The following is a 22,122-nucleotide window of genomic DNA, read 5'->3' on the forward strand; positions in this document are numbered from 1 at the left end:
TAAAAAAAGGGCTGGCTCATTTTTTGCGCAACGGATCAGCCTGGCTGTCAAGCGTGGAAATGCAGCCAGTATTCTTGGCACCATTCCACACGGGCATGATTTGTATAGTAATTAGATAAGGCTAGCTTTAAGTTTTATTGTAATATTTTCAATTTAAAAAAAAAGGATTTTATTCCATGAATGTCCAGGTACTGTATCTAAATTCTAATACATACTTTTACCTAATACATCTTTTTTTTTTAAATAGTATAATAAAATCTAACGCTAATTTCTAAATTCCTTCCTGTTTCCATTTTTATAATTAAATAAATCGGAACAAAACTCCAAACGATAATACCTAACTATCCTCCAGAACTCAGACAATTGACCGAAAATCGAAAACAAATGTCACACAGCTGCGTCACTTTTCTGTGTAGAGCCCAGTTTTTTTGCAATTTTGTCTATGAATTCATCAGAACGACAACATAACAAAGCGAAACTAGCCTATAGCGAGAATTTAGTTGTGAGAGGTTTATTGAATCTTTATGAATAAAGAAAGTTATGAAACGTTTAATAGGCCTAATGAGCATTTTAGCTAATGAACGTTTTAAACCTATATTAAGGGATTTTTATGAATAAGACTGAAGTCTACAGGAAGTACCCTATAGATTTCTTAACAGACTCAACGGACAGACAGACAGACAACGTTGCGTTTTTCCTTTTGAGGTACGGAACCCTAAAAAGTAATAATATAATTGTCAATTCACTTTATTTATTTTCAAGAATCATTGCATAGTAAAAAAAGATTCAGACGAATTGAGAACCTCCTCCTTTTTTCGAAGTCGGTTAAAAAGCAACTGATATGGCAAAGTCAGATTGGTGTCAGATAATACCTATGAGAACCAAACATATAAATCGGTTAAATGGGCCTTTAAGAATCCCGTGGGAACTCTTTGATTAAATAGAAAAGCCTATGTCCTTTCCTGGGATGTAAGTTAACTCTGTACCATTCCTTCAAATTGATTCAACTGTTGGGCCTTGAAAAGCTAGCAGCCAGACACACTGTCACATTTATAATATTAGCATGGATAAACTGACTGACTGACCTAAACGTACAGCTAAACTGCTCCAACAACTAGATTCAGTAACTGAGATTTTACCTGTGCCTAGGTAGGTTTTCTCTTTATTCATCCAAGTGTGGATCCCCATCTATTAGTACGCGACAGGTCGAGATGGCATTTGGGGTATGAGGCGGAGGACACTCCGTACGTCAGCCGCACTACCCCGCACCGGGGTAGGGCAGTGCAGCTGTTCGGGGCGTCCGCACCCCGATTGCCATCTTGACCTGTCGCGTATTAAAGGATTTTGAAAAAATTCGAAGGGGCATCAAAAACCTTTGATCTATGCAGACCAGAAGCAATATTTTATACAAGACTGCCCCAAGATATTTTGAGCCTGAAAGGTAAATTAGTACCTACCTATTATTTGATAGACCACCCAGGGTGATAAAGATTCTAAAATAAGAAAAAAAAATTCACCTTTTAAATTAATAAAACTTTATTTTTTGGTGCATTAAAAATTAAACTCTATACACAACACATTATAACAATATTATATGATGCGTAAAAAAATGACTTGTCACGCGCCATTTTAACTTTATGTGTCAAATATTTAGTCTTTTTATAAAGGTGAACCGTACTTTTGATATGTGAGTTAAAATGGCGCGTGAGAAGTCATATACACCCGTATTCACAAACGTTACCTACTATGAGATCTCATAGTGCGCTCGAACGTACAATGTCGTTCCACCAATCAGATGACTGTATCACGTCAATTTACAATGATCTGATTGGTGGAAGCTACACTATGCGTTCGAGCTTACTGTGAGACCTCATAGTAACGTTTGTGAATACGGCCGTAAGTCATTTTGTATGAATAAGTGTGTATAGTTCGCGACAGGACGACATGGCAATCGGAGTCTGAACGCCCAGCTCCCGCGCTAAGCTAGTGCGGGAAGCGCGGGCGCTGTGCGGGACATCCCTCCACCTCATACCCCGATTGCCATGCGTACCTGTCGCGAACTATAGAACTTATTAAAAATTAATAAATAAATTATTAACAGTAGACTCGATTATCCGGACCTCAGTCATACGGATTCGCGACTATCCGGATTGCCAACCGACCAATAAATTGTTTACGCCAAATGACAATTACCAAATATTTTAAACTAAATTAAAGATGATTAAGACCTAACATTGTGTTGTATGTACAAAAATCGCTTTTCTTCATACATTGAACTATCCGGATTTTCGATTATCCGAATGCCTTACGACAACAATTAGTCCAGTAAATCGAGTCTACTGTATTAGAAATATACTAGATGCGGCGATTCATAGTAACAGTAGTTATGTTCCAGTTGACATCTGTGTCGGCGCTCTTGTCGATCCTAATCTTCTAAACACACTCAGTTTCGATAAGTTTAGAACAGACTATACCTAGGTACTGAAGCCCTATACTTAATCAATTGAGTGACGTGAATAATAATATTATTTTAGAGTTGTCGCGCAACTTTAATTTTAAAGCGGATTACGATTTACAGGAGGCGGACACCGGTGTTCGATGGAACTCGTCGTTACCCTCGCGCCGCGTCTATGGAACATATCTTATATCGCTGTTAAAACACTTAATTTAATATGTTAATATAACTTAATTTAATAGGTTGTAAAAAATATTAAATGCTTCTGGTAGGTTATTTCTAATCTCTGTTTGATTTAGTGTCACTATAAATTCTTTAAGCATCTCAAAAATCTGTCTGTATTTCTTTAAAAAAGTTTCTGTTACAGAATACGATTTGTGTTTAAGGAGTGGGTTGCTATTTATGTCTTGTGATGTACCAGCTTGGAGCAAATTTTCGTTTAATCTTTTTAATGTTTCTTGAACGCTTTGTATTCCATATGCCTCCAAATAAGATTGTAATGTAATATACAGTGTGTAAATTATAAAGCATTGGTCTATCTTACTGTCGTCTGTAGTGGGATACAATTTCGGATATAATACACTGTTATTATCACTTGAATTCATAGGCGAATTGTTGCAAATCATTGATAGATTTTTTAAAACCTTATTTGGTTTTACTCTTTTCACATTAATTTTTTTTAGCATTATCAAGTCATTTTCATTGCTGGGAAAGTCATTCCATTTGGCCTCTTTCAAGACGTCAATTAAAATATTAAATGTCTCTTGTTTATCAGATGATATTGATAACAAAGTTTTTGAATAGTAATTACATAACTGGTGCCTTAAATATGCTGGTTTTATTCTTTCCAGTATATTTAAAACTGATTTTGAAGGTAGCTCTGAAAAATAAATAACATTTGTTATTGTAGGTAGACTTTGCGGTATGCGACGGCGACGGTGACACTTGCTTTGCATTGAAGTGCATGGAGAGCGAGCGTGGCGCCACACTTAAGGTCTATCTATATACATTGACTGCAGTTTCTTATAAGATTTGAGACATGGATGAAACCTGAGCTCACCACAATACCCCAGAGTCAAAATAACAGTCTAAGCAGTAGAAAAAAATCAGGTGAACCGACCCCAAAGGATGTCCGTCCTTCCATCCGTCCGTCTGTCGGTCTCGTGAACTATAATGGGTAGAGATCTGAAATTTTCACAGAATGTGTCTTTCTATTGCCGCTATAAGAACAAATGGTACGGTACCCTGCCTGTGTGAGTCCGACTCGCACTCGTCTTAGAAAATTGCACAAAGCATGGGGATTATGTCGAAAAATAAAAGTATCGTTATATGTAAGTATTTTGTTTTGTTTTTTGACTAGGCCGCGAACTATTTAAGGGCCATGAGACGGGTCTGCCCGCGAAATTCAAATTTAATTTGGTTTTTCACAATTTGTAATTGTCGATACTAAGCTGAAGCTAAATTCTTAAACTGGACCCTTTCAAGTAAAGATTTTTATTTAAACCTGTGAGGATGATACTGCCATTGGCACAATTAAAGTGCCATAAGCCTACTTTGACGTATTAGTTTACAAATTGCGAAAAACCAAATTAAATTTGAATTTCACGTGCAGACACATCGATGGTGCAGACCCGTCGCATCTACCTTATCAACCCACGTACATATTGTGCTTACCTTTGATGATGTCATATAATTCATTTGTAACCCCTTTACAGACTCTGCCAGGGCTAGGGTAATCCATATTTGAGTACTCTTCATTCATATAAAAATATTCCATTGTAGCATTAAGCCAAAGCTGTTAAAAATATCGATACTAAATATGTAATACGTACTAGTGACCACTCGCGGCGAAACTATAACTCCTCTTTATTCTATTTTTGGGAATTTCTAAATTCTATATTATAAGGGTAATCTCTGTGCAAAATGTCAACTTACTAATTCATCTAGATCTCATAATAATTAAGGTGGTTTATGCCACCAAAATTGGTTTAAGTATTTTGACACTCTTTGTTACTTTTTTTTTATTAAAAACTACAAAAAATACAATTTTTACGCATAGTTGTTGACACCAGCTGAAACCACGTAGGTTTATTTGCTGGAGTCCTATCCTAAACCATACATAATTCTAAATTTTAAGTCATTAAAACTTACTATTTTAATATACTATGATGTATCTGTACATACTGTACTTAGTTACCTACTTAATCCATACTAATATTATTAATGCGAAGGTGTGGGAACTGTTTGTTTTTCCGGGATAAAAAGTAGCCTATGCCCTTCCTCGAAATGTATGTATGTATGTAAGTCTGTACCAAATTTCATTAAAATCGGTTCAGCGGTTGGGCCGTGAAAACGTAGCAGACAGACAGACAGACTCACTTTCCCATTTATAATATTAATAGTATGGATAAAAATTAGCAACACATGCAAATTATCTTTGTACCTTTTGTCAGACTTAGATGGGCTGTGAAAGGTAACAGACAGATACACTTTTGATACTATGAATTAGGTATTATGAATTTATTCTGTTAGGAGATAATTTTGATAAAAAGTAACTTACAGTCATCGTTTTTATATGTTCTTCAGGATACTCTAAGTGCACGAAATAAACGAATAGTCTTAATATTCGCTGACAGATATTTGTAACAAAGCAATTATTGTATTCATTGTATTGCTGTAAAACGCTTGCCATAAGAATTTGTTTCCCCCGAAATTTCTTGTTGTCAGAATTTCTGAAATATAAAAATGTTCAAAATTAAGTCCATTAAATTGGAAGTATAATTTATTTTGTTTTTTTTTTTTTTTTTTTAACTCATAAATCGTGAACTGTCAATTAACGCTAATAGATGTCACTAAGCCTATAGATGACCTGTTTTTGAAGACCTGTTTGATTTTCGACATTGTGGTACTGATAGTTGTAATAAGCATCATGTATCCGAACTAAATGTTATGTTATCTTAGTCAATCTGCAGACTATTTGACACAGTGTCAATTTTAATTCCTGGTGCATTTGGTGGGGCGCTTTGAAACAGCACAAAAAAGTTGTTTTGTATAACACATTTCTACCAGTGTACTTGTATCAGTGTCAGTGTCTATGAGGCAATCATTTATCTGTACATCGATGGTGTAAATAAAGGAGTTTGTCTTACCCAATGGACTGCCAAATAGCAAGGTCAAATTGCAACAACTCTATGATACTATGCAGTACAGCCATTAGTCTGTTTATTCTCTCAGTACGATCAAGCATTTCGAAAATATTGAACTGTTCTTTTTGGTAAAACGATCCTTTGATGGTTTGTCTCAAAACTTCAGGTGTGTTTTCAGTTCTGTCTAATAAAGCACTGTCTGTGCTGTGAGGCTCCAATTCGTGCTCTAATCTAGTCAAGCAAAAATTTACAATTCCTTTTTCACTTCCAAAGTCTTTCCTGTAATAATAATCATTGAAAAGGCAATGTTTAATCCACCAACAAATCTAGCAGTTAGTTTCTTTAATGGTTTGTCTGTGCAGATTGGACTTCGTGTAATGTCTTATTTATCTACTAATACCCTTTTAAGTATAGAATGTAAATTACTCACAATAGTATATATTAAAATTTTCGCCAATTTTGGTGCTGATAGCAACAGCGGCATTATGTGAGGGTACTAGGAACTAAATGTTAGTGATGAACATCTGTCAACATAGTGTCCACACAAAGGCCATTTGACACAGTGCCAATTTTAATTCCTAGTATACTCAGTGGGGGTGCTTCAAAACAGCACAAAAACAAATGTCATTTTTGATGGCCCACTTCTTCCAGCATACTTGTATAATATGTCCATTTCAGAGTTAGGTAAAAATAATAAGTAAAACTTAAAATAAAAACACAATACATAAATAAATACCTGTTACTTCTTGTTTTTTCTTTTTTGTCCATTGGTGATGTTAGAAAGTTGGTATAGACATCTCGTATGTTGTTGTGTAAGCATGGGCAGTGTGTACTAAAATGCAATGACAATACCAATTTACATTTCTCTATCACCTGTGAAATTGTGTATCCGGATGAAAGATCTTCATGTGCATTCTGAAAATGTAAAATGATAATGTTATCAAATACACTTCTGAGTTGTGTGCATGAAATTTTTCACAGGTGTTAGGAGATTATTAACATAACAGCGCTGTTACTATAACTATATGGACTGTAACTATATGGTGAAATTGGGCCTTAGACCATTTTTGTGACAGGGGCTATCTCAAAAACTAAACAAGTTAGCAATATGATATTTCGGTATATTAATTATTGACCATATTACTGTATTTGAACTACAAATACTGAAAACAAAGATTTATACAATATTTTGCAAGCAGTGACCAAAACAAACATTTTTTGGGGTTTTCTTTCAAGGTTCATCACAAGGTTCTAGGTAGAAAAAGAAATATTTCATAAAAAATATAATAATAATTATGTACAGAGTCCTAAAAGAGTGAGGGCCGACCCGCACTTGACCAGTTTTTTATGAATATTTTAGGACACTCAATTCAAATATTCTTAACTAGATGAACACTACATAAACTCTAGAACTAAACATTTTAAGTATCAAATTCTAACCAAGCAGACTTTTTATGGTAATTGAAAATTAGTAGTGTGCAACTTTGATCTTTAGAATATATAAACATTTTACTTACCAGCATTATCTCAACTACATCTTTGAGTACAACATTGGATAGATACTGGTTATGTGAGATGGAGACTATACAGACTTCCAGTGCACCAAACCAGTTGCTTGCTTCAATTTCAAATTCTATCAACTTTGTTACTTTCAGTGGAATCTCCTTTATGGTAGGCTGGAAGTAAATTTTCTCTTAAAAATATCTGTATATATCTTATATCTATGTATCTATAAACTTAGTTCAAGGAAAAAAATCAAAACTATAAAAAATCATACTAGACCACTGGAGAACAGCTGTATTTTAGATAAGTAGGTAGGTAGTAGTAAAAAAATTGTACTTACAATAGTGGAAGACGTATGCATACAAGAGCTTCTATCCACACAAACTGGCATATCAATTAGCTGTAGGCGCTCAGCATAATTTAAATAAGCTTTTTGTGAGACAAGCTCACAAGCTTTGATAAAATTTTTGCGTCTTAAAGATGGCATGTCGTTTGTAGAGTCATTAGATTTAACGCGTTTACTGGCAGTGCCTAAATCCTCATCATGATCTAGAGCAGTTGTTGATTGGGAATCTTGCAGAGGTCTGGCTCCCTTTTTCTGAGAACTCATATTTATGCTGAAATTATTGTAGGGATGCAGGAAACTTTACAGGAAGCCCCATACCTACAGTAAACACACTGTGAACACTTATCGATAAAGCTATCTTATCACAAACTACAATTGAGTGTTGTGATTAAAGCGACAATTATTATTACTAATCAATCCAAACTTCTAAAGTAAATAATAATTACTAACGGTTGCGGTCCCACATTAATAGAAAGCCAAAATCAGTAACCACGAAATGTCGATTATCGAAAACAAAAATAATGAAAATAATCTGGGTAAATTATTTTTTAAAGTTCAGAACTCAGAACAAAATTCAAAATAACATAATAACAATCAACGACTTCTAAACAATACCTGACAATACCTACCTAAACAAGATTGTGACAGTTTGACAGCTAACAGACGACTGTGGACCACAGACCACGAATGCTGTGGACTTTGACACTAGATCTAGAAGCATAGAAGATAGATGCAAGTGCATAGGGCAGGGCGTGTCGCACCTACTGTATGCGGGTAACATTAGAAATTCTTCATTCGGTGAAGTTACATTATAATGGAATGTTTTTTTTAATTATCTTCTTCTTGGTATGAAAGGCATTCCGATTTCCGAATCATATTTTGATCCGATGCATTTGATAAATCAAAAGTAGGCACTTGTAAAAGTTTAGATAATTGAATAAAAAAATATATATACTATTTATTTATTGGGTGGAGGTGCGCTCCTTTACCTCCTAGTGGAAGGTTAATACTCGTAGTTCCTAAAAGAAACCTACGTTCAGTAGTGGACGTCTATAGCTACTTTCACAGCTGAGCATAAGTCTCTTGTGGTGTCTTCCACAATCCACACGCCACGGTCTTGAGCCGCCCAAATCCAGCGGCTCCCTGAGATTTGTTTAAGGTCGTCTGCCCACCTGGTGGAGGGTTTTACAACACTGCGTTTTCCGGGGCGAGGTCGCTATTCTAGCTCCTTGGGACCCTACTGTCTATTGGTTTTTCGAACTATGACGTGTCCTGCACATTGCCACTTCAGCTACGAGACCTCCTGAACTATGTCGATTTTGCACTCTAGTTACTTATCTTATGGATTTCCTCATTTCTGATTTGATCACGTAGGTAGAGAAACTCTAAGCATTGCACTCACCATCACCCGCTTTTCCGTCCGTGACTCTAAGCTTTCTTATCATACCTTCCATAGTTAGCGACCATGTCTCGGATCCATAATATTATGTGTTATCCATAATATTATGACTTCGTCCGCGTGGATTTAGGTTTTCCGAAATCCCGTTGGAACTCTTTGATTTTCCGGGATAAAAAGTAGCCTATGTGCTAATCCAGGATAATATCTACCTCCATTTCAAACAGCCAAATCCGTCAAGTAGTTTTTGCGTGAAAGAGTAACAAACATACACACACATACACACATTCATACACACAAACTTTCGGCTTTATAATATTAGTATGATGTCACTTAGAAATAATATAAGTAGTTACATAGCTTTCTACTGGTGAAAAATTTTTCAAAATCGGTTCTGTAGTTCCGGAGATTACTTCCTGCAAACAAACTTACTACCTTCTTCTTTATTTATATAGATTAGTACCTAATTATTAGATTACTATAGAGAGACAAGCTCACGCTAAATATCTAAAAAAACAGAGATAATGATTAACTTAAAAAACATGTCTTTATCGATCTCTACTTATTATAATATAGGTAGGTGCTACCACCTACCTATATTATAATAAAAAATAATAGATAGGTTTAATCTATCAACTGTCAACACTGTTCCATACTGAAAATTGTTGATTCATAAAATCATAATGTTGCTGAGTTTGCTGCAACCCGCGTAAATAAGTTCGTGATTACTTGTACTTTCATAAATAACGCTGCGGTATAAAACCACAATTTTTACAGCGCAAACATCAGTCCCGCTGGGTACAGTGTAGATCATAACTGTTTCAACCTTCTTGCAAAATGGCTTTCGTACTTAAGGTATTACTTAAAAAATACATTTTAATACAGATACTTATCTACTTGAAAAATTCCGCAATTCTATAACTGTTAAAAGCCGTGATAGCCGAGTGGTTAAGACGTCTGCCTCTTATTCGGGTAAGGTCAGGGGTTCGATCACGGGCACGCACCTCTAACTTTTGGAGTTGAGTATGCCTATTTTAAGCAATTAAATATCCTTGCTTTAATAGTGAAGAAAAACATCGTAAACCTGCATGCCTGAGAGTTCTCCATAATGCTTTCAAAGGTGTGTGAAGTCTGCTAATCCGTTCTTGGTCTGCGTTGCGGACTATGGCCTTAAACCCTTCTAATTCCAAGAGGAGACCTGTGCTCAGTAGTGGGCTGGTGATGGATTGATCATGATGATTATGATGAAATATAACAACTGGAAAATCGACGAATTTATATTTTTTGTAGATATTAGGTATAATTTTTTCATTTATGATAATTTTAATTTTCTTCGTCGTTATCTCAATCCATCGCCGGTCAACTACTGAGCACGGGTCTTCTTTAGAATGCGAAGCGTTTAGACCATAGTCCACCTCACTGGCCAAGTACAGATTGGCAGACTTCACACACTTTTGAATAAGGAAAACTCTCAGGCGTGCAGGTTTTCTCACGAGCGATGTTTACCTTCAATGCAAGCAAGCGATTTTAATTGCTTAAAACGCACATAGCTCCGAAATATGGAGATCTGGCCCGGGATCGTACCCTGGACCCCTTGAATAGGAGAATGTCTTAATCACTAGGCTATCACATTTAAATATTTTATACCTAGTAATAAAGCATTTTCATTAAGACGGTACAGGTACGTAGATACTTATTGATTTATGTAAACCACTAGGTATAAGTTGTTCAATAGATTTCTTTCAAAAGATTTCAATTTTTATGAAACAAGAAAAGCAATATAACAGTAACAGTAGATTACTATAGAATACATTGTACTAAAGATTTGTTATGTAGTTCACGGTCTTTGGTTAATTTATTCAAACTATTCTTTTCAGACTTTCGCACTGCTGGCCCTGACAGCGCCCGCTTTCACAGTCCACGCTCCGGGCGGGTATTCATACAACCGTTTCAGCGGACCAGTCAGTGGGAAAATCTACGAAGTTCAGGTCCCTGCTTCGGAGGGCGCCCAGCAACATGCAGATTACGGATACAACCATCAACAGAGACAAATTGATCCAGAAACAGCCAAATACGAACGCTTGAAGACGGTTGACTATAAAGTAACAATACTTATACTACTCTAACACTTTTTTTTAAGGAAATCTCTCTTCTCACTTTTATTTATAATGCTGTTCCCTTAATCTTGATCTATAGAGTCATTATAGATGGACTACTTAACTACTGGACTCTATTTACTATTTAGTTAAGTATATATCTTAGAACATATGATTACGTTTTTTAAGTATGCTACGTTACGAGGTGGCCACTAGCAGACCGAAAACTAAGATGTACGAGTAAGTAGTTACCTACCATAAGTCTCAATCGCTAAGTGACGGTCTTCTGATATGAACAAAGTGCATTCAGACATGTCATACATAAAATAAGACGCTCTTAGGTAATAAAATACGTTTTAGTATTAGTCCGTAGCCTTATAAAATAAAGGAGATTTAAAATTTAGCCAAAGTGACCTTTTTGCTACCCTTTTAGTTTGTGAACTTATAGGCATTGATAATAGTTTTTCTTTATATTATGATTGAAACGTTTCGTACATTTCACAGATGTTACCTAAAGTTCCTTATTGTTCAGGCTAACCCCGACTATCACTACGCGTATGGAGTTCAAGACCCCCACACTGGCAACCAACAGGACCACAAGGAGACCCGGGAAGGAGACGTCGTACGCGGCGAATATTCACTCGTAGAACCCGACGGTTCCATCCGTCTCGTGAGATACACTGCCGATGATAAAAACGGTTTCCAGGTATTTTAATTTATCTTTTTTTCTATTTCACTTTTTTGTACAATCGATAGGTCATACAAAAGGACTTAAAGCTCGAAAATCTTATCTGCCCGTCAACCTTAAACGTGTTAAACGTGCATAGAGTTTGTACAGTCGGTTGCATTTGCATCGCCCAATTATCTACCATAAAAGCAGAAATAGGTACGATGGAAACGAAGAGAGAGATCTTTCTAAAATTGAACTAGCTTATTAAAAAGTAGGTACCTACCTATTCTAGTTGTCGATAGATGTAGATGCTTGCGTATTACCTACTTACTTATTATTTTAACGCCATGAGCGTGCTTAGCACTTTTAGTTTCATTGATAAAGCTACATAATATTGCAACATTTTGCCTTGATAAAACAGTAGCTGCCGAGTTACTTGCCGGCTTTTCTAACTAGAATCTGCTTTCCGAACCTGTGCAGGTGGCGGTGGTAGAGTCACATGACGCAGCGAGGAACAAGTTGTCCTACACGGAATAAAGTTACATAAAGTACCTACGTAACAGGTCGACATGATAATCGTGGGGGGCACGCTCCGCACACCCGCACAGCCCCCGCACTAACCCGGTGCGGGATAATGCGGTTGACGTGCAGGTGTGCGGGGCGTCCCCCCGCCTCATACCCCGATTGCCATCTTGACTTGTCGTGTAAGTAGGTACCTACTATAATAATTCTCAATAAGTTGAGATATTTCAATTAAAATGTTTACAATGTAAAAATTCAGTTAAGATTTAAAAATACGAAAACAAACTGAAGTCAACTGGAGTGTTCTAAAGTGCTCATTATATTAACCACAGTGCCCTTTTCAATGATTAGTGAAATGCGGTGCACCAAATAAGAACCAGAGCGAAATTCGAAATAAGAGTAGGTCTACATAAAAATAAAAGAAACAGAGGAATGACGAAATTTTTATACAATAGCGAATGCACAATTCCTATTAGATACTATTATTACAGTTAACTACGTAACAATAGCTTTGGTTGCACTGAACTTGTTGACAATAATAAAATGGCAAAGATCTCTATCTCACACTAGACGAGTCGTTCCGAACTGAACCAAAATATTGCGGGCTGCAACTCGTTTTTCTTTTATCTTGATATCCATTATCTTACTAATTTTGACAGCTTTACAGAACATAATTTTTGTTTCAAATAACTCTTCTATAGATAGTACTAATTATTTACTTAAATGTATAATCGTTTTTGCAGGCTACAGTGCACAAGCAGCCAGGAGGTAAACCAAATGCGCCGGTGCGCTATACACAAGCTAATCAACAACAAGAAGACTCTGGAGAATACTAGTCCTAGTCTAGTTACCTGTGAAGAAAATACTAAGACCTGAATTCCTCTTACGGTAACGTCGGTCGCGCTTGGTCTTTATAATAATTACATTACACTAGACTGTGACGCTGAAAACGATAGCTTATTACGTTTATCAATCCTAAAATATATATTCTTGGTGTATATTCGAAAACATGTATCCATCTATCCACCACGAATAGCGACCTTGTATATAATTTTTTGTCCGGGATGGATAGATGGTTTTCCGGTATACACCCTAGGGTAGATGTTTTAGGGTAAGTAAACAGAGTAAATCAAACGCTAAAAGCAACGCAGTACAAAATACTTAGTAGGTAAGCGCGACCGATATCACAGATTCAGAATTCAGAACAGTTCTAGAATAAGTGTTAAATATTTATTATGTTCGTTGTTAATGTTGGTTAAATAAATAAAAACGTTTAAAGTTAGTGAAAATTTATTTCAAAAACTATTTGAGTACATCGAGTATAAAAAAGTTTAAAACCCCAATCACTTACTAAAAATGTTCCTCATGAGATCAGGAGAGAGAGGGATTACAATACTTAGTATGTGTCTTATCACCAGCGATCGTTTGTGAAGATTGTAAATATCTAAACTGAAAGAAATAAAGTTTTTTGTTTGTAAAAGTTGTCATACTTAAACGGGATATAAGTAATCATAGACTTATTCTCTTACGATTCTTACGACTGAATTAAGAAGCTACCTACCTTACATAACAGATACACAGTACTGTATTAGCATTTATTTAGGAAGTATTTAAATTGAATTGAAAGAAATTGATTAAAATTTTATCTGAAGAGATCGTTGTTAATTTTGATAGAAATCACAATTATTATAATTATAATTTAAGTAGTACATAGAGTATAATTAATTGATACGAGTTTGGACATCCAATCACTTACTAAAAATGTTCTTCATAAGATCCGAAGAGAAAGGAAACACAATAGTATGTGTCTTATCACCAGCGATCATTTGCAAAGATTGTAAATATCTAAGCTGAAAGAAACAACAGTTTTCTTTTTGTAAAAGTTGTCGCACTCTTAATAAAGGAGATAGAACTTAATAAGTAGGTACCTAATCATTGTCCATCAGCTCTTACGGCTGAACCAAGAAACTGTTTTAATAACAGATACATATTTTTATGATGATAATATTATACTAGCTGTTAGGTATAAAGTAAATAAATGTTTCGAATAATGACTATTATGCATTGAGAAGTTGTGACCGGAAGTGTAAAAAACGCAACAGGTTTTATTGAAATTCATATTTCACTGAGAAATTCTCTAGTACTTAGTTACAATGTAATTAGCTCTTTATGAAGTTGCTCAGAGTCAGTACGGTATTTAAATTAATTATTGCTAGTTAAATTCAGTTGTAGTATTAGCGGAAGGAATTAGATGATTACTGATAAGAATTTGTAATGGCTAATTTTGATCTTCCTACTTGGGAAACAGAAAGCGAGGCGATTTCTAATAATAATTATTTGATGACCTCCCTCCCTCATGTCTTAACTGGGAAGTCCGGGATTCTATTCTCGGAAAGGGCAATTTACGAGTTTATAATTTCTAAATTGGCTCTGGTCTGGTCTGGTCTGGTCTAGTGGTGGTGGGTGGGTAGCCGTGGTTAGTTATCACCCAACCGGCAAAAACTGCCCGGCTAGCATGGGCAGTAGATAAAAATTATATCCCCAGATTATATCCACTGATGTCATAGAAATCAGTGGATATAATCGGGGATATAATTTTTATCTACTGCCCATGCTAGCCGGGCTGGGCTGCAAAATATTAATTTATCGTTTTAGTATGATGTCGCAAAACCGATCAGGGGTAAGGGTTTATTGAAAACCCCTTCCAAGTTAGATCGCTTCCATCTTAGCCTACATCATCACTTACCACCAGGAGAGATCGCAATCAAGGACTAACTTATATCGGAATAAAAAAAAATGTCTAACCTGCATGCACATTGGATTATCCATTAAAATATCGGTGGCCAGTTGAAGGTTTTTCGTTGACTCAATCTCTGCTTTTGCAACAATTATTTTCGCGTTTGCCAATCTCGTTGATTCGGCTTCAGCTGCCATTGCTTTTTGTAATTGCAATGGGAGTCTAATATCTTTTCTGTAATTTTTATAATATTTATTAGTTGCAAGCTAAATTACCCGCGACTTCATTTCGTGGCTAAAAGTTCTTTAGAAATACGGAAGAAATCGTTTGCTTTTCTGCAATTAAAAGTACCTATCTTAATTCAGCATGGTTTATTTCTGTAAGACTTACATTTTTACTCATACTACCATTTATCAACTGTCCATATATCCGAACACATTTATTAAGAGAACATGCTTTAAGAAAGTACAAGATACAATTAGAAAAGGTTATACTTACCTAGTACCTACTTGACTGTACTTAGTTAGAAATTAGAATGGGGCATTCGGTTTAGCTCGTCCAATAACATTTTGTAGGTGGGATCATAAAATTTAATCGATAAAATAAAAGGTAAATTATTAAGTACATACATTTCCACTTTAACGATTTCAATTCCCCAGTCTCTAGTGATGTTTTTCATGAAATTAAAAACTTGCTGACTGACTGCAGGGCGGTTTGCTAGAACTTCTGTTAACTGTCTTGTTCCAAGTGCGTTACGCAGCGTTGTCGCAGCCAAGTAGTGTGTGGATGATCTGATTAAAATAAAAAGAGGTGTGGACAAACAATATGAAAAAAAAAAGATTCCGACGAATTGAGAACTTCCTACTTTTTTGAAGTCGGTTAAAAATTGACAACGAGTGGGGACTGCCGACAGAAGTGAAAACTTAAAACTATAAAATAACAGTGTTTTTTGCACATTTAAATTAATTTTAGAAAAAATTAAAATTAATTAAAACCATATTTGTTTAATTATTATTAGGTACATCTATCGACTCCCCATTTCCGTAAAAATGTCTAGTTTTAGAGTTATACGGGTTTAAAGATTTGTAAGTAAATCCTTGAGCTCGTGTAACAACATTAATACAAAATATTTTAACGAATATCTGGAAAACCACCTGGAATTATCGAAAATATGGAATTAATTGAGTTTGATTGATTAGTATTTAAATGAGAGCCACACAACGATTATTTGGCCTTTGGAGCACACTAATACGAATAAACCCTTCATAACATCTTTTTGTTACCACTTTAGCAGAATAAACTAGCTTACTTATAATCAGTGACACTTAACAAAGCAAGTATTGGATCAAATATTTTATAAAACACAACAGCATCCACAGAAACTGTCAAGGAATCTTTAGTGAGAACCTGCGAATGAAAAAAATAGGTATAATTAATTAAATCCATACATTAAAGACAATAACATTATTATCACATAATACAATACATGATAATATTTACTTCCTGTGGCGGGACGGCATAGCAAAAGGTCCTTAAATCGAGGAATTTTACAGAATCTACGCAAGGTAAATAAAATATAAGTCCAGGACCAAATGCATGATTCTTATACACTTGCCCATTGCGTAGAATTACAGCTCTTTCGAATTGCCGAACAACCTGGAAATGTTCCAAAAATTGCATACAAAGAGGGAGAAATACCTAGTAGTATATGAAACTGTTGCATAATAATCACATCACACTTTAATATTATAAAGGAGAAAGTTTGTATGTGTGTGTGTGTGTGTGTGTGTGTATGTTTGTTACTCCTTCACGCAAAAACTACTGGACGGATTAGGCTGAAATTTAGAATGGAGATAGATTATACCCTGGATTAGCACATAGGCTACTTTTTATCCCGGAAAATCAAAGAATTCCCACGGGAATTTTAAAAACCTACATCCACGCGAACGAAGTCGCGGGTATCAGCTAGTAAATTAATTCTTAAAACACGAGCGGCATCACACGAGTATTACATCTATATTAATTATAGATGCATGTGAACAGTCGTTAAGATTCTCTTCTCTTATTTAATCCATAAACATTTTAAGATAATATCATGAGCGTAGATAAAATAAATAAACAAATAAGCACCAACCACAAATAGGCATAGTAACGAAAAAGGCAATGTTATGATACAAATAACAATTGACAACACCACTGCAAGTTTTTCAATGAATTTGTCCTCTGTAAATACAATAATTTTATGTAGGTAAGTAATTTAAAGTATGTAAGTATTGATAAGTTAAGTAGTATTATAAACACGAAAGGGTGTCTGTCTGCTAGCTTTTCAATGCTCATCGTTAAACCGATTTTGACGAAATTCGGTACAGAGATAGCTTGCATCTCGGGGATGGAGTCTACTTGTCCCGGGACATCAAAGAGTTCCCTTGGAACTTTTAATAATCTAATCTCACGTGGACGAAGTCATGGATATCCTCTATTTGTTACAGAGATGGCTTTAGTTACGCTTTAGTTAGGCTACTATTTACCTCGGAAACTCGAAAGTTCCTTGGGAGTTGTGGGCATAATCTTCTAGTAATAAAATAGGTATTTGTTTAGTAATTAATAAATTAGATCTTACCTTTATTACTTCGCATTCTTTGAATTACAGTTGAAGAATTTCGACTTCGTAATATGAGAGGTGCAAGGCCCTTCTCCAGGTCTGGTGTTTTAGCACTTTTAGCAGGCGGTAGTTCTTTGTCAACATTATGCTGGGATCCATTTATATGTTGCGATGGTTGCATGTTTATTTATATGCCAAGAAAATATATAAATTGACCCTTTTATAGATATTTTTGTAAATAAAAATATTAGATAAGTATGTCAGTTGGTTCTCTCATACTCTCTGATTATTTTTCTATAATTTCTAGATTTCAACGAACTTTGTCAAAAAAGTTCTTATTTTTTTATTTTCCATCCAGTTAATATTTTTGAATAAATTGTAGAAGGAGCAGAGGACTTGGAAATCATTGTTGTTCGGGAATCGATATTGGAAATGGGAATAAAATTGATGTTTTATTTTGCGATGCAATAAAATTTAAGGTTTGCAAATATCTGAGCTGAAATAATAACAGCGTGATTCAGTAAGATTGTTGCCAACGTAATACGTAATGATAAATACAAGGTGGAACAAAATATGTCAGCAGGAAAGGCTCTTTACAGATATAAATCACTAATATCATTTTCGTAGTTTAAGCGATAGGCGGAAATAAAACCTCCCTGGAAAAAGCTCCGAAAAAAGTCCTTAAAAATAAAATCCAGAGGAAAAAGCCTCATGGTTTTTTTCAAAATCCTTCATCAGGTTTTGATTCGTGGTACCTTGATCGGGAGTTATGCCTCTCTTTCCGGAGAATTTTTCAAAGGACTTTATATTTTCCTATAGGTATCCAGTTTGTTATCAATATAGGTCCATGCAATAGGTAAGTACAGTAAAAAAATCCTGCTGGATACTTTATAGATTCTACCATATATAAATCGGTTATAAAAGAAAATGTATTATTACAAGTATGGTTTGCGGAGTTTCGAGCATGATTTTTGAGGCATCTCTTAAATTTTCTGCAGCCTTTATTTCCCCCTGGGCTTCTATGATTTTCGCTTTGGCAATTCGAGTTCCTTCAGCCTCCGCTGCCATTGCTTTTTGTAAATCAAAAGGCAATATTACATCCTTTCTGTGTTTAATGAGATATAATACATTTTTTTTAAATATTTTCAGACTTAATGGTCGTGACTTCGCCCGCGTGGATTTAGGTTTCAAAAATCTTAAGGGAACTCTTTAATTTTCGGGAATGAAAAGTAGCCTGTGCCAATCACCAGGTCTTTAGCTATATCCCTGGAAAAATTACCTTGATCCGTTGCTACGTTGCGACGTGATTGAAGGACAAACCAACAAACACACTTCCGCATTTATATGAGTGCTTTTGTAGTTTATTCATGCCAGCTAAAAAGATCATCATCATCATCAACCCATTCGACGGGTCTCCTCTCAGAATGACAAGGGTATGGAATGAGTCTACCAAGCTGACCAAGTGCAGATTAGTATAGACTTTACACAACTTTGAGAACATTATGGCGAACTCACACGCAGGACTCCTCACGATATTTTCCTACAGCGTTATAGCAAAAGATGCTTAATTTCTTAAAACGCACATAACTCCGAAAAGTAAGGTCGGGATCGAACCTCAGGCTCCCCGACTGGAAGGCCGACGTGTTAACCACGAGGCTATCACCGCTATAAAAATAGATCTAATAAATAACGAAAATATAGGTATCGATTGATTGAAATATTAAGGGTTTCTCTAAATTGTTATCAATCTATACCCCTAATAATGCAAAAGTGTGTCTTTCTGTCAGGCTAGGTTTTCAAAGATCTTTTTAACAGATTTCAACGAAACTTGATACAGAGATAGCTTTCATCCCGGGGACGGACATAAGAATACTTTTATTGCAGAAAAATCGAAAAGTTCCTACGGGATTCTTAAAAACCTAAATCCACACGGAGTAGCGGCCATCAGTTAGTTAATGATAATGGAAATGACAACAAGATTACAATCAAGGTGAAGTATTTCTATGAACGATTATTACATTTCCACGCGTTCCACTTCAACGCCCCACTCGGCGGTTCCTTTATCAATTTCATTGCGAATCGAAACACTGATTGATTCACGGTTTGTCAACAGATCCGACAGTGTGTACTGACCCAAAATATTTCTTAAAATAGCGATAGCCAATAGCTCTGTCGCGTATCTGTAACAGTCACAAAAATAAGTAGGTAGGTATCGAAAAATTTACGTACTACCATGGAAAATAGACAAATTATTTAGGATAATCTACTATTTTGATGACCTCCCTGGTCTTATACAGTGGGAGGTTTTGGGGTTGACTCCCATCAGGGGTTAATTCTGAATTTATGGTTTCTAAATTGTCTCTGAACTGGTTTGGTGGGAGGCTTCAGGCGTGGCTAGTTACAACCTTACCCGCAAAGCCGTGCTCCGTCTAGAAACCGATTCAGGGGTTTCATGAAATGCCATATCTCTTTCAAGTTAGCCCGCTTCCATCGTAGACTGCATCATCATTTACTATCAGGTGAGATCGCATTCAAGGGCTAACTTGTAACAGAATTTCTTTCAACGCCGAAAAACCGCCGAGTTTCTTGCTGTTTCTTCTCGGTAGGAAGAGAATTCCGAACCAGTTGTAGATAGACGATACAAAAGTACTTGTAAAAGGTTAATTGAATAAAAAATATTTTGATTTGATTTGAATTTTTAAAAACCATGGAAAATTAGTGAAATTAAATAATGTATTAAAAATATGTGTACTTATATGATTGGACATGAAGCAAACAGTGTAAGGGTTTCTGAACATGACAGTAAATCACAGCGTCGACAGTAACCGTTACAGAGTCTTTCGTGAGGATCTGAAATATAAATGAATTCAATGGCACATTTACACCGGAATCAATAGTCAAATTAGGCCCTTAGAGTAGGCCTGCTATAACTCAACACAGTGAAAATATTGAAAAATTGAAGCACCATGGACTTTAATAGCTAAATACTTTTTATTCTGGAATATCAAAGGATTCCCACGGGGTTTCTAAAAAAACCTAAATCCACGCAAAAGAAATCAGAAATGAGGCCTGTAGTAATTATAAAATACTTTTTATAGAATTTAAACTAAGTACATATATATACCTCCTGTGGCAGTAAATTGAAGGATTGAGTCCTGAGATCGATAAATGTAATATTGTCCGTACAAGGCACTACCCAAATGATACCAGGCCCAGCGGGAGAATCACTTCTCACTCGTCCAAAACGTAAAATTACTGCTCTTTTGTACTGTTTCACAACCTACCAGACAATGCATCTCTAAATTAAGGCAATAAACATCACAAAAAGATTACATGATATAATCTGAGTACCTATTGCAGTGCTGCACCGGCAAAAGATTTCGTTAGTTGGCAATACGGTTTTTGACCGATTGGATTTTTTATATTCCACCTATAGTATTTTCACCATAATGCTCGTAGGTACATACATTATATCTGTAATTATTATGTAGGTCGTGGGTGCCTTTTTTCTTAGATACCTGATCTCTTTAGGGAGAGATTGGGTTATGTGGGGTGTTTACCAAATTATGTGGGGTGTCTACCATTATATGGGGTGTCTACCATATGTGGGATATCTTCCATATGTGGGGTGTCTACGATATGTGGGGTGTCTACCATATGTGGGGTGTCTACCATATGTGGGGTGTCTACCATATTATGTGGGGTGTCTACCATATGTGGGGTGTCTACCATATGTGGGGTGTCTACCATATGTGGGGTGTCTACCATATTATGTGGTGGGGTGTCTACCATATGTGGGGTGTCTACCATATGTGGGGTGTCTACCATATGTGGGGTGTCTACCATATGTGGGGTGTCTACCATATGTGGGGTGTCTACCATATTATGTGGGGTGTCTACCATATGTGGAGGTTTGGAGTGGGGTATAGCCATTCTCAGCGCATGTTAAGACTAAGTTAAGTCTCTTGGGCCATGCCTATTGCACTCTATCCTACTGTATGTGTGTAAGACTCGTATTTACTGGACAAGTTACTGTAGTTAGGTATTTTAATTATGCTTTTACCACCTAACCTGAATTATTGTTCAAGTCAGACCTAATAATCAGAGCTAAATTAAGTCGTTGCTTTATAAATCTTTGAGTGTAATCGAATATAAAATTAATTTATTAGTTGATAACTTAGTTACGTTCAGCGATACAATTCATATTTGTGCTTACCTTAAAACAAATCAACAAGGTCATCGGAAACAAGAATATCATGAAAATTGCAAGAAATCTGAACAGTTTTTCTTTTAGGGTCTCTCGGTACATTTCTAGTGGAATCAAAAGAAAACAGAAATACTATCAGCTGTGCTAAAAATAAATAAAGAGAAAGAATAAACCAAATGTTAAGTTACACATACTAGTCAAATCTATAGTTTTGTGTTCCATTTTAATGTATAATGTCCTTTTGTAAATCATAAAAATATGTTCCTGTTTTAAAAAGTGCGGCGGTAAAATATCACAATTATAGGATAAGTAAAGTGAATTTCTAACAATAGCAAAAGAAATTTTGTAAAACCAAGTAGTAAGTAAAAGTAAATGCCAAATTTTACACAGCATATATTTACAGGCAACAGGCGCAATGCTACCTACGAAGACAAGTAGGTAC

General features: G+C 35.6%; 4 protein-coding genes across 5 annotated transcripts; 1 reads left to right on the forward strand and 3 right to left on the reverse strand.

The window, feature by feature from the left end:
• Nucleotides 1-1,893: 1,893 nt before the first annotated feature.
• LOC123866744 lies at nucleotides 1,894-8,086 on the reverse strand. 2 transcript variants are annotated; one of them, XM_045908424.1, is made up of 8 exons: nucleotides 7,901-8,086; nucleotides 7,445-7,721; nucleotides 7,119-7,277; nucleotides 6,338-6,516; nucleotides 5,605-5,880; nucleotides 5,016-5,187; nucleotides 4,130-4,250; nucleotides 1,894-3,335 (listed from the first exon to the last, which is right to left on the reverse strand). In XM_045908424.1, the coding sequence occupies exons 2-8, from the start codon at nucleotides 7,712-7,714 to the stop codon at nucleotides 2,686-2,688; spliced, it is 1,827 nt and encodes a 608-aa protein (XP_045764380.1). In that variant the 5' UTR covers nucleotides 7,715-7,721; nucleotides 7,901-8,086; the 3' UTR covers nucleotides 1,894-2,685. The 2 variants fall into 2 exon arrangements, with proteins under 2 accessions (XP_045764380.1, XP_045764379.1); XM_045908423.1 differs by having other exon boundaries at nucleotides 7,445-7,768; nucleotides 7,901-8,085.
• A 1,453-nt stretch (nucleotides 8,087-9,539) lies between these two features.
• LOC123866625 (cuticle protein 21-like) lies at nucleotides 9,540-13,331 on the forward strand. Its single transcript, XM_045908289.1, has 4 exons — nucleotides 9,540-9,701; nucleotides 10,724-10,948; nucleotides 11,475-11,648; nucleotides 12,878-13,331. The coding sequence occupies exons 1-4, from the start codon at nucleotides 9,684-9,686 to the stop codon at nucleotides 12,968-12,970; spliced, it is 510 nt and encodes a 169-aa protein (XP_045764245.1). The 5' UTR covers nucleotides 9,540-9,683; the 3' UTR covers nucleotides 12,971-13,331.
• Nucleotides 13,332-13,430: 99 nt separating this feature from the next.
• On the reverse strand, nucleotides 13,431-17,678 carry LOC123866619 (band 7 protein AGAP004871-like). The gene is made up of 8 exons (XM_045908276.1): nucleotides 17,492-17,678; nucleotides 17,006-17,094; nucleotides 16,372-16,527; nucleotides 16,181-16,278; nucleotides 15,501-15,662; nucleotides 14,940-15,105; nucleotides 13,891-13,984; nucleotides 13,431-13,583 (listed from the first exon to the last, which is right to left on the reverse strand). Exons 1-8 carry the CDS (start codon nucleotides 17,652-17,654, stop codon nucleotides 13,579-13,581), a joined length of 933 nt encoding a protein of 310 aa, XP_045764232.1. The 5' UTR covers nucleotides 17,655-17,678; the 3' UTR covers nucleotides 13,431-13,578.
• Nucleotides 17,679-17,876: 198 nt separating this feature from the next.
• LOC123866622 (stomatin-like) lies at nucleotides 17,877-22,053 on the reverse strand. Its single transcript, XM_045908284.1, has 7 exons — nucleotides 21,875-22,053; nucleotides 21,690-21,784; nucleotides 20,598-20,753; nucleotides 20,226-20,323; nucleotides 19,492-19,653; nucleotides 18,413-18,578; nucleotides 17,877-17,969 (listed from the first exon to the last, which is right to left on the reverse strand). The coding sequence occupies exons 1-7, from the start codon at nucleotides 21,930-21,932 to the stop codon at nucleotides 17,877-17,879; spliced, it is 828 nt and encodes a 275-aa protein (XP_045764240.1). The 5' UTR covers nucleotides 21,933-22,053.
• Between the last annotated feature and the right edge of the window lie 69 nt (nucleotides 22,054-22,122).

This window comes from Maniola jurtina, chromosome 7, assembly GCF_905333055.1.
Source record: "Maniola jurtina chromosome 7, ilManJurt1.1, whole genome shotgun sequence".
In the NCBI taxonomy this organism is placed as follows: domain Eukaryota; kingdom Metazoa; phylum Arthropoda; class Insecta; order Lepidoptera; family Nymphalidae; genus Maniola; species Maniola jurtina.